The 13,072-nt window shown below is 44.1% G+C and overlaps 1 protein-coding gene across 1 annotated transcript; it reads left to right on the plus strand.

Moving 5' to 3' along the window:
* The first annotated feature begins 10,133 nt into the window (after positions 1-10,133).
* Positions 10,134-11,462, plus strand: LOC130113015 (prostaglandin D2 receptor 2). The gene has a single exon (XM_056280532.1). It carries the CDS (start codon positions 10,134-10,136, stop codon positions 11,460-11,462), a length of 1,329 nt encoding a protein of 442 aa, XP_056136507.1.
* Positions 11,463-13,072: the final 1,610 nt, after the last annotated feature.

Raw genomic sequence — 13,072 nt, forward strand, 5'->3', positions numbered from 1 at the left:
TCATAGATGATCACATTAAACCATCAAGGCAGCGCTGCGAGCCACTGAAGCCATGGTGGGTCGAACTGCGACCACATGTAATATTAAAACCAAGGAACACGATTGGCTGATAAATCTGGAAGAAAAAATGGCAGACAACCGAATTATTTATAAAAGTCGGGTCACTGAGTGGGTCAATTTGCTCCTTTCGATTACCAGTTCGGCCAGGAAACACTTGCTTCTCAGATTGTGTTAGTTAAGTCCCAACCCGGTTTAAAATGCAGAACCAAGAGGTGTCCTGTAGCGTGGCGGTCTATTCCGTTGTCTACCAACACGGGGATGGCCGGTTCGAATCCCCGTGTTACCTCCAGAGGGGGGTAGTGTGATACTCCCACGCGCTATGTCCCCCTGGTGAAACGCCTCACTGTCAGGTGAAAAGAAACGGTTGGCGACTCCACATGTATCAGAGGAGGCATGTGGTAGTCTGCAGCCCTCCCCGGATCGGCAGGGGGGGGGTGGAGCAGCAACCGGGGCAACTCGGAAGAGTGGGGTAATTGGCTGGGTAGAACTGGGGGGAAAGGGGGAAAAAATCGAAAACAAATAAAAAAATAAAACGCAGAACCCACATTGATTATGGATTAAGTCGGCCCAAATTTAACTAATTATACTGCACCAGCTTCCTGGGGAAACTTTGAGATGAATGAGCGCACTACATGCAAACAACAACAAACAATTTATGTCATATATATATTTTTTTTTTTATTATTATTATTTTTTGGTCACAAACCGTCAATGGTGTTGATAAAAGTGCTCAACATAATCATATATACATGTAATCCAGTGAGTCAAGTAAATTCTTTATGAGACAGTACAAGCCTGTTTCATGCCATAAGCAATCATCAGCTGTCAATCAATCAATTTGTTGAGCACTTTCCCTACCATTATTTCTTTTAACAAAGTTTATATATATATATATATATATATGTGTGTGTGTGTGTGATTTATCTCTCTGCAACATTAACATTTCAAACATGCCCGGAGGACTTTTTCTCTTGAGAAGAAAAGAGGAGTGTGAGAGTTGCCACGTCAGTATTTTATGGGTTCACACCGGATGACTGGGTGTACATGTGTGGACATGGACGGCACTGTGGATGTTTTGCCTAGATAGTGACAATCAACCACTGTGACTAAGTGTCTGTGTGCATGTCTGCATGTGCCTGTGTGTGTGTGTCTCATGTTTAAGAGTGCGGTCAGGTAAACGATGTAGCTCATTGCCATACGTACACACTTCAGCTCATCCTCTCAACTACGACAAAGAGATGCCTTTCAGACATTTTAATCCTCTACCAACTGAGCCACTCCTACCATGTCACCGGCGTGTTCGTGTCATCCAGGCCTCCAAAACGTTCACCTCCATTTACCAAGGCATGTGTGCTGTTACCCAACACTTGACGTGCGGCCAGACGTTTGAAACGAGCTCTGACATGCCGTTTGTACTGATGTGAAAAAGAATGTTTTAGACACAAGGGGAGAAAAAACAAATCTCAATGCCCCCCCCACACACCCTCAATAACAAATACTATGTTGAGGATGAAAAGAAAATTGTTGTCAGTGTGATAAATCATTATTGTGTGAGAGAAAACCTGTCGGCTGGTATGCAAGCTCCCGGCCTGTTTCTAGTACGTTCAGGGCAATGCCCGGGGAAAGCGAAGATCCGTTTTCTAAGCACTGCCGCACATTGCAGCACTTTCTTTTTGCCGCTCGTACTACTGCATAAAAAAAGAAGTGAGTTTAAGATGATGCTATCGTTTAAGTCATGATGAAACACTGTGGATAAAGATGTTAAATAATGGAAACGTTATTGTTGTTGTATCAACAACCTGGACCAGTGGGGACTTGTTGATAATGTGCTTTATTTTTATTTTATTTATTTTCCCGTTATTTCTCACCAATTGTACCCAGCCAATTGCCCCTCTCTTACAAGCCGTCCCGGTCGCTGCTCCATCCCCTCTGCCGATCCGGGGAAGGCTGCAGACTACCACATGTCTCCTCTGATACATGTGGAGTCGCCAGCTGCTTCTTTTCACCTGACATTGAGGAGTTTCGCCAGGGGGACGTAGCGCATGGGAGGATCACGCTATTCCCTGAAGCCCCCCCCCCCCCCGAACAGGTGCCCCGACCGACCAGAGGAGGTGCTAGTGCAGCGACCAGGACACATACCCTCATCCGACTTCCCACCTGCAGACACGGCCAATTGCGTTTGTAGGGACACCCGACCAAGCCGGAGGAACCGCAGGGATTCGAACCAGCAATCGCCATGTTGGTAGGCAACGGAATAGACTGCTACCCGACCCAGACGCCCCCCCTCCATAGTGTGCCAAGTTTTAATGTCAGCTTTATCAAGGCAGTGAAACTGGTTATTTAATTGTCGCAGTCATGAAGTGAATTAAAATCGAGTTTTCTTTCTGAAACCATCAAGGCAGCAAAGTGAATTTTGTATGTGACCAATAAGCATTGACAAGAGAAACGGTATGACCATTCAAATTATGCAGTTATAGTCCATGGGCCAGAGCCCAAAATTTCCTATTTCGGTACACTCAAGGTGGCAAAACTTACTTATAATTTTTGAAAGGATCCATGTCTGTAGATGATATTTTGGTATGATAACCATTCCTGAGTGGCAGCTGTATCACAGTTATCAGCTCATGAAGTTAACCACCCGCTAAACTAAATTGCATTTTAGACGCTGGTGCATATCCTGGTTTAGCCTCATGGTCAGGACATTTTTCAATGTTCTATAATATTGTCTTTGGTATCATTTTAAAGGGGACCTTCTTAGCTTTCATTCAAGCCCTGTTGTGGATATTTCTCACAAATATAGAGGTCACTTGAGCTCTTCAACCCGTCAATAACACACATCTTTCTGCAATTTTCGCCTAAACTATATACTTTCTTTTAGCCCTGTGGCATCTAGGAATATCAGGGACACAAAACACAACAACTGGAATACTCACAGGACTGTAAAGATTCAGGAAATGTATAATATACCCATACTATTTCATTGTGTGAGGTGATTGTGAACCTTAAATTAGAAGGGCATTATTACTAAGAAACTAACTAGACCAAAGCCAGTTAGTCCATGGGTCAGACCAGATATCGATATCACCCAAGGTGACACAACTTCACTGGTGCCATTTTATTTGGTACACTAACAGAAGTAAAATAATACATGATAACCTTTCCAAATGAGCAGCTATTTCATTTTTCTTTCAGGAAACCTGTTTCTGTGCCTCTCACGGTTGTGTATTTGCCCAGATTTTTACAAATATAGCATTTCAACACCCCTGGTACTGATTAGCCTAGCTTAAACTCTGGGACAGTTCTTAGTAAGCCAAAAACCAAGGATAACCAGTACTGTGTACTTCCATTCATTGTGCTAAGCTAGGCTAACGTGCAGCCAGATAGCTTTCTATTAAACACATATAGAGGAAACTGTTATCTATCTTCTTGTCTCACTCTGGAGAAGATTGTAAGCTAATTTCCCATAATGTTAGCATGTTCTTTTAATGTATATATTAATATGATTAGTTAAAGTGGCTACGAGGAACTTTCATCTTGTGTTGATTTTAGCGGCCTCATGTGGACAAAATACAGCTGTTGCATAGCAACTAGGTAATGTACGTATCTATTTGTGGCTATGTAAGATAAATAATGGTAATATGACGCTGGTGAAGCAAAGTAAACTTTGTTTTAGTAGTGTTCATACACCTAAGTTACAAGTATTTGTTTGTATGTGGCAGGTGAAAACTGACTGAATATGGCCACTGGTGAACAAGCAAGTTTTTACCCAATACCAAAGCGCCCACGGGTGGAGTGCATTATCCACTGTTCTGATGATACAGATAAGCTGGTTTCACTACAAAGTGTCGACTCATGGAGAACTCTGCTCAGGGCAGCTCAGATACGAAATCATGCACCAGTTTTGAAACTGGCAAAAGACATTCCTGAGGGACAGATTCCAGCAATCTACTACCACAGAAAGTGTCGCAGTATCTTCACTATGAAGCAAATTCTTGATGGCCTCCTTGCGTCTCTGCTGAAGAGAAACAATCTAAGAGAGTAGCTCGACATGCTCCAAGTACATCTAGGACTTATGATGCAGAGTGCATATTTTGTCAGAAAAACAGCAAATATTCCAAGAGAAGTACTAATGCAGTGTCGAGAACTGCGAGCTGATGCAAAGATCAGGAGTGCAGCCACAAAGAAAAGGGACAGCAGAATCCTTGCCATTGTGAGTAGAGACCTTGTAGCAGCTGAAGGGCACTACCACAGGTCATGCTATAGACTTTACACCAAAGAAGAGGTTTCCAAAGGAGAGGTTGCCAGCAATGAAGATGATGATGCTGCAGCCCAGTATGAAGCTGCTGTGAATAAGGCATACAATGAGCTGTTCCTCTTCATCAGGATGGAGCTTTTTGGCAATCCTCAAGTGATGACAATGACTGATCTCTCTTCTAGACTGGTAGCTTCAATGAACTCCCAAGGCATTGCCCAAGTCAAGGAATCAACCAGGAAGCACATAAGGCGAAACCTGGAGAGTGAGTTTGCTGGAGCCTTGTAGATATTCCCTGATGAGAAAGGAAAATTCCTCCTCTATCCCGATAACTTGTCCATGAGGGAACTTGCCAAAGAAAATCAGTCTCTCAAAAGGGAGCTGCAGACCCTGAAAAGTGTCAGTGCACAAGATGTTATAGCCAAAGCAGCCATCAAATTGAGAGCAGACATTAAAAGTCAAGATGTTCCTCAAACCTGGCCGCCTGAAGTCAAACCAGAAGCAGAATGTCCTACCATTCCAGAGTCGCTCATTATCTTCCTGTACTCTCTACTCACAGGCTCAAATGATCCTGATCATGCATCCCAGAGAGTGCAGTGCCTTCTGCAGTCATTTGGCCATGACATAGTATATGCAGTGACATGTGGAAATACCAAGCCTTCCAAGCACATTGTTCTGCCATTCAGTGTCAAATCGTTGACAGGAAATGTAGAGTTGATAAACATCCTCAACCGACTTGGTCACAGTTTGTCCTATTCACAGATGGAAGAGATCAACACTGCCCTGTGTCTCCAGAAACTCTCATCATCAGGGAGTGGCATTGCCCTTCCAGCTAACATCCATCCTGGCATATTCACAACTTTAGCCTGGGACAATATCGACCGTCTTGAAGAAACTGTCAGTGGTGAGGGAACATCTCACAGAGTCAATGGGATTGCTGTGCAAGCAAAGCCAGTCAACCCACTTCCTGTCCAACCCATGCCCACTGTTCCCAAAACAAAGAAGAGAAGCATTGATGGACCCCCACCAATGTTACCAACTTACAATGCTGGACAACGGGTAGGGCCACCACAAAGCAAAAAGTCAGATGCCGATACTGCAGCCAATACTAAGCTTGCCAGAGAGAAAAACCTTCTTTGGGTCCTAGCACGCATGTCACAACAAGAAGAACAGTCAGTCAGCAGCTGGACAGGCTTCAACATCCTGACTCGAGGAGAGATGACGGTCATCCCCGACAATATAGGCTATCTGCCTACCATCGATGCTCCAGCGACACAAATGTCTACTGTCAACGAGGTGCTTAACCAGTCACAGAGCATCATGCAGTGCTTAGGCCTGAGGAAGATTGTCTGTGTCTTTGACCAAGCCCTGTATGCGAAGGCTGTCGAGATCACATGGAAACACCATGACAAGTTCCATGATATCATCGTTAGGCTTGGGGTATTCCACACCATCTGCACACTGCTGGCAATAATAGGAAAGCGTTTTCAAGATGCTGGACTCAAAGACCTCTGCATTGAGTCTGGCATGATTGCAGAAGGCTCAATTGCTGGTGTTATGGATGGCCGCAAGTACAACAGGGCAGTGCGACTACACAAGCTCCTGTATGAGGCTCTCATGCGACTGACCTTGAATGGTTTCCTGTCCTGGTTGGAAGAAACTCACAGGAATGACATGGTTCACCTGAATGAGACACTGAAGACCATTGACAGCCTTGGGAAAGAAGTCTCACAACATGCTTTGAAGGAGGTCCTCGAGAACAGCTCTTGTACACGCATCATGGATCTATTTGAAGTCTACCGTGAGTTCCTTAGAGGTGGAAACGGCAGCCTCTCGAACTTCTGGATGTCCTATTTGGACATGGTTGAAATCTTGTTGGGGCTCATCCGAGCATCCAGAGAGGGAGACTGGATGCTACACTTGGCTAGCATTTGAGCAATGATCCCATGGTGCTTTGCTTATGACAGGATGAATTATGCACGCTACCTCCCCTACTACTACGCCCAGATGTCTGAGCTGCCCATCACACACCCAGATGTGTACACAGAATTCATGGAAGGAGGCTTCTCAGTCCAACTGGGCTCCACCAATCCCTTTGGCCGAATCCCTGTTGACCAAGCTATAGAAGAAACGGTGAACAAAGACACCCAAACAGCTGGAGGGACAAAGGGATTCAGCTTGAAGCCAGGAGCTGTGACCAAATATCATCTCACAGCTGAGTATAGAAGCATGTACCTCAGACAGCTGAGAGACCTGACAGGTCAAGGCAGGTGCAAATGGTCTCATCCAGATCTACAGAGTCCAAGGATCAAGAGAGATGAAGCAGATGTCCAGTCTGTCATGGACCTTATGGAGAATAACTGGCTCAATCCTATGTCCCCTGATGAGATTGATTTGGTTAGCCTCTCCACTGGCAACATGGCTCCACCTGATGTGACCATAGATCTCTTGAGAGCTCTTGAGAAAGGAGAAGAGGCCTACCAAGCATTCCAGCAAACAAGGTTAGATGCAGACCCACCACCTGTGAAATTCCACGACAAGATGACCAAGCAAAGTCTGAAAACATTCTCCAATGTCAGCACAAAACAAGCTCATGGAAAGAAAGCACAGGATGTGGTTCTGAAGGCAGATAGAAACCTTTTCAGTCACATGATCCTGGTGGCTGAAAGCAGGAAGGTGAATCTGAAGGATGTCCTTGCCTACCCATTGGGCCCACTACCATGGGCACTGGCAAATGCTGATGGGTCCTTACGAAAAACAAACAAGGCTGCACTTGCCAGAGAGCTTGAAAAGAATGTATCTCCTGCAGAAGACATCCCAATCCCATCTACTTCCATCAATGATGGGATGAGCCTGGTCCAAAAAATGAATGGCAACAACAAAACCTTTGCACAGGTGGCAGAGTCAGCCTTGACCCAGGTCCTCCATGAAGGAGCACAGAGTGGGAGGATTGATGTTGTTTTTGATGTCTATCACCAGACTTCGATCAAAGATGCTGAACGACTGAACCGGGGTGGAGACATCACTCTCCGGTACAAGAATCTTGCAGGGGGACACCACGTCCAGCAGTGGAGAAAATTTCTGTGCAGTTCCTCCAACAAGACCAGTCTCATCAAGTTTCTGGTGGAAGAGTGGAAACTCCCACGATACAGAGCTATGCTGCATGGCAAGGTGTTGTACATGACCTGTGAGGAAACCTGCTACAAGTTGACAGAAGATGGGTGTGAGGAAGCAGCAGAACTGCACTCCACACATGAAGAAGCTGACACCCGTCTGCTCCTGCATGCATTGCATGCAGCAAATGCGGGCTCAAAGTCAGTTATCATCACAGCTGAGGACACTGATGTCATGGTGCTTTGTCTTGGCTTCCAGAAGGACATCACCTGTCCCATCTACCAGAAGTGTGGGACTCAGAACCGCACACGGTTTGTCGACATCACCAAACTGGCAAGTTCACTTGGAGACAGCATCTGTGACAGCCTAATTGGCTTACATGCCTTCACAGGCTGCGACACTGTCAGTGCATTCGCTGGTCGAGGGAGGCTGAATGCCCTGAAGATAGTGAGAAAGCACACTTCCTGCCAAGAGACTTTTAGTCAACTGGGACAGACATGGAATGTGAGTGATGAGCTGTTCCAGAAAATTGAGCAGTTCACCTGTCGGATGTATGTTGCTAATAGCAGCACTGCTGAGGTGAACAAACTGCGTTACCAGCTCTTCTGCACCAAAAGGGGAGAGGTTGAGTCCAGCCAGCTGCCACCATGTAGAGACTGTCTCTTTATGCATGTTCAACGAGCCAACTATCAGGCAGCAATATGGAAGTGCTGTCTGCAGGCTAACCCTGTGGTGCCAAGCCCTACTGAGTATGGATGGACAGACGATGAAGGCAAGCTGGCCATTTACTGGATGCGCTCCCCACCTGCACCAGATGTGGTCTTGGAAATGCTAACATGCAAGTGTGTGCATTCATGCAAAATGCCAAGCTGCATGTGCCTGTCAAATGGACTTCCATGCACAGACATGTGCAGGTTACAGACCTGCAGTAACCAAAAACAGCAGGATGGTCCAGAACTGGACTTTGAACTTGGGGAGTCAGATGATGAGAGAAACGAGCAGTTTGATGAATGACAGTGTGATGATTCTGATGGTATTACTGTGGTAGTAGTCTATTGATGCACAGGATGTTGATTCTGGACTTGGTTACCCAGAGCTTGATAACAATAATGTAACCATATTCACATATACCCATTACCCTACCCATTACCATTACATATACCCACTAATGATATGGGATTACATGTATCATTGACTAAGTATATGTAAATGTCAATGTTGTTTAAAATATTAAAATAGTTCATTACCTCACTATGGTATTACTTTTTATCATGTATTTTGATTGTGTATTTAAACAAATGTAGAGACCAGTTTGTGACCTAACTGGCTTTGGTCTAGTTCTCATTTAAGGCTCACAATCACCTCACACAATGAAATAGTATGGGTATATTATACATTTCCTGAATCTTTACAGTCCTGTGAGTATTCCAGTTTTTGTGTTTTGTGTCCCTGATATTCCTAGATGCCACAGGGCTAAAAGAAAGTATATAGTTTAGGCGAAAATTGCAGAAAGATGTGTGTTATTGACGGGTTGAAGAGCTCAAGTGACCTCTATATTTGTGAGAAATATCCACAACAGGGCTTGAATGAAAGCTAAGAAGGTCCCCTTTAAAATGATACCAAAGACAATATTATAGAACATTGAAAAATGTCCTGGCCATGAGGCTAAACCAGGATATGCACCAGCGTCTAAAATGCAATTTAGTTTAGCGGGTGGTTAACTTCATGAGCTGATAACTGTGATACAGCTGCCACTCAGGAATGGTTATCATACCAAAATATCATCTACAGACATGGATCCTTTCAAAAATTATAAGTAAGTTTTGCCACCTTGAGTGTACCGAAATATCGTCTGGCCCATGGACTATTACAGAATATCGTGAAATATGATATAAGTGGCAGAGAGCCAGGAGCAGAGATTTGCCAGCTGTTTTCTAGCTGTTAGCCTCACTACATTACTAGCCATGTCATCTTTTGCGCCATCATGCAAAATCACCCCCAAGCCTGCCATTTGCTTAATGCAACTGTCATTGCATAAAGTGCAAAATCTTTACAGAAATTGTGTACCTGAAAAAAAAACACATTCACCGCCAAACAAAAAAGTAACACACATGTGAAACTACCTGTAAATGTATGCACATCTTCATTCCTTGAGATTAAAATGAACATGTGCTCACAGCACAGCAGAATCTGATAATCACTATGAACATGTTTTTATTACAGTAAAATTTGCAAAAATGTAATATGCTTTGCGTCGAATTTTGTCTCTTTCTTCCTTATGCAATTCAATTTTGCTTAGTTGTAACACTTACAAAAGTCGCTCTGCTAAAATAATAGTCAAACAAATGTATTGTTATGCCAAAGCATTCTGTCATCTCAAGGGGCAAAACAGGCTATCAGGGCAACAAATTCACCGTTCTAAATTTGCCATCAAGCTTGTACAACTATCAGGGATAGTGATCAACATACCAAAATTCTGGGTATCCGAGACGGTAAAGAAAAGCGTTACTGTCAAGAATAAAACATCATATTTCTTTATCCACAAATCATCAAATGAACATTTCACACTCCTGTTATTGTTGTTCTTCTTGTTGTTATATTCTTATCTTTATAAGTATTAATATTCATATTGTGGTTCTCATGTTTTACTTCTATGCTTTGTTTCATTTTACAAAAAACGACTCCCCTCTTTTCTTCCAGAAGACTGATGTCAAACATCACCTTCCCCTTCAACCACTCTGCAGAGAAGCAGCTCCTCTGTCCCCTGCTGCAGGCCATGTGGGAGCACTCTGTAAATGGCAACGCCAAGGCCAATCTGTTGGTGGTGTGCATCCAGGGCCTGGTCTCCTGCCTGGGCATACTGGAGAACGCCTTGATCCTCTGGGTGGTGGGCTTCCGCCTGCGCCGCCGCACCGTAGCCTCCGTCTGGGTGCTCAACCTCGCATTGTCCGATTTCCTGGCCACCCTGACGCTCCCCCTCTTTACCCACTATCTCCATTCCTCCCATAGCTGGGAGCTGGGCAGACCCCTCTGTGCAGCCCAGGCCTCAATCTTCTTTCTCAATATGTTTGTGTCAGCCTTCCTGCTGGCGGCCATTTCCCTGGACCGTTACCTGTTGGTGGCCAAGCCAGTGTGGAGTAACAACCATCGGTCAGTGTCAGCAGCGTGGAAGGTGTGTGCCCTGGGTTGGCTATGGGCAGCAGTCAACACGTTCCCATATTTCCTGTTCCGGGATGTGATTGTGAAGAAGAATGGGAATAAACTGTGCTACCATAATTTTGCCTTGTTTTTATCGTCCCAAGCCATGCTGGACAGGAATTGTGAAGTACGCCAGACAGCTACAGCCATCTCCAAGCTGTTGCTGGCATTCTTAATCCCTCTACTGGTGATTGCAGGGAGCTACATCCAGTTAGTTATCAGCTTGAGAAGGAGGACGGGGAGGAAGAAGGAGAGTACCAACAGGCTTACAGGAGCACTGATTGTGACAAATACAGATAGGGCCTCCAAAACTACAAAAACCTCTAAAACTGCAAAATCTATGAATACCTTGTTCAAGCCTGAAGCTCCTACCCCGGCGTCATCCTCCAACAACCAGACCAGTCAGGGCCTGTTATCAAAGAACTTCACCAAGATGGTGACGTCTGTGATAGCAGCATTTGTACTGTGCTGGGCTCCTTACCATATCTTCTGCCTTATTGAGGTCGGGGCCCAGTACTGGCCTCAAAAGCTGGTTCTTGTGGAGGTGTGGCTGCCTAGAGCGACAACCTTTGCATTCTTTAATCCGCTGTTGAACCCCATTCTGTATGCTTTCAGCTGCCCTCACTTCTGTGTGAGAATACGGCAAAGCTTGGCGGCAGTGTTTGAAGGACTGGTGGAGGAGGGAGGAGGGCTCATTTCAGTTCCGGGGAGGAGTAGGAGAGCACAGCCAAGATGTGAGCTCGGCAGCTGCTCCAACATCCCCAAACTGTCAAGCATCACCCCACCTGTCATCCCTCACGCTGGGCCCTGCGACCCCACTCTCAACATAGCCCCATAGCAGGTGACATGGAGCAGGCAGGACAGGAGACATGAAGTGGAACACGTCTGAGAATTGAAGACATTTTAATTAAAACCATTATGGTTTTAGTTTAATAAGAAGGCGTGGCTACGATCACATTTCAAGGACTTCATTTCATAAACACCTGATTTAATGGAAGCCATCCTTTTTAAGAGGTCAGGCCCAAAGGCATGTTACACAACAACTGCCATCACCTTTGAATGATGGTGTGTCAGCTAAAACAGGCATTACTCAATGTCCTGGTCTTTTACCAATCAAACCTAGCACACGATGGTATGTGTCATTTTCATTTTCACTCCTGACCGCACTCCCCAACCCAAACAAGTCAATTTGGTCACTTGAAGATGGTCATTTTTTTATTCATTTTTATATGATCATAAAATTTAAAAATATTTTACAAGTGTGTGCTAGCCAAGACAAGGCAGCCTCATGCAAAGAAATAATAATAATAATATGTACAAACAATAAAACAACAATGAAAATAGAGTTGAAATAAAAGTAATGGTAAAAAGGTAGCACTGGGCAAACAGCATAGCAGAAATCTTTTTAAAGCCAGATGTGTCCAAACTCCACATTTTTCAAATTAGATTTGAAAACACCTAGTGTGACGTGCACCCCGCTATTTAAAATGCAAAAGGAAGGAATACCTGGCACGTGAGGATAGGTCTTTTTCCCAGTTCAGTTTGTGCATCTAGGACAGATGACAAAAAAATAAATTTAGTAAGTATAAAAGGAAATTGTGAGTTCTTTCCTGATGACTAACGCAGTCACATAGATCAGACTTTATAGATGGAAGTGTGCTAGAGTGTTGCACCCAACCCACTCCGCTCTAGTTCTGGCAACTGTCTTTTCTTTCCCATATAGTTGTTCTTCTTTTTGCTTTAACAAAATTCAGCAAGCAGCACAGTATATGACCTCGCCGTGCAGTTTCTACGTTTGCCACCTAAACACAGCTTCCTTCCTTTTTTCCTCAGACATACTGTCATAACGTTTTAAAGAAACAAAATCTTTTCCCCTTACAAATACAATGCAGTCTCCATCGCAGATTAATATAAATGTCAATATGTTTGTATAAAAATGTAAATATATGAAAATGTAAATAAATGTTAAATATCCTCTTTCTTTGTTGCTTTGGGATAGTGCCTGATTCCAGGCCGCAAACACGCTCCCCTGCAAAAAATAAAAAATAAAATGTTGCCATAACATTTTCTCTTTACTCAACAACATAACTAGCAATAAACTTTCCATATACAATACAACAAATCACATTACATAACAAGAAAATGTGAATGCTTGTATACCGTTTCTTTGCACAGACTACATTAGTATTTTCTCTTCAAGCTACAAAGGCATGGATACAAATATTTAGATCTCTATAGTCCTCTTGCCTTGAGCGGTGCATTGGTTGTAGGTATGCTGGTGGGCCCCCCCTGTTGACCACAAGTATTTAAACCCATATGCCTTCATCACCTCTACTCCTTGCATCCTCACCATTGCGCTGTCCTCCCTCTCCTTCATGCATATGTATTCTGTCTTGCTCCTACTGACTATTAATTTCTCTTCTCTCCAGTGCATACCTCCACCTCTCC

This window comes from Lampris incognitus, chromosome 5, assembly GCF_029633865.1.
Source record: "Lampris incognitus isolate fLamInc1 chromosome 5, fLamInc1.hap2, whole genome shotgun sequence".
NCBI lineage: Eukaryota > Metazoa > Chordata > Actinopteri > Lampriformes > Lampridae > Lampris > Lampris incognitus.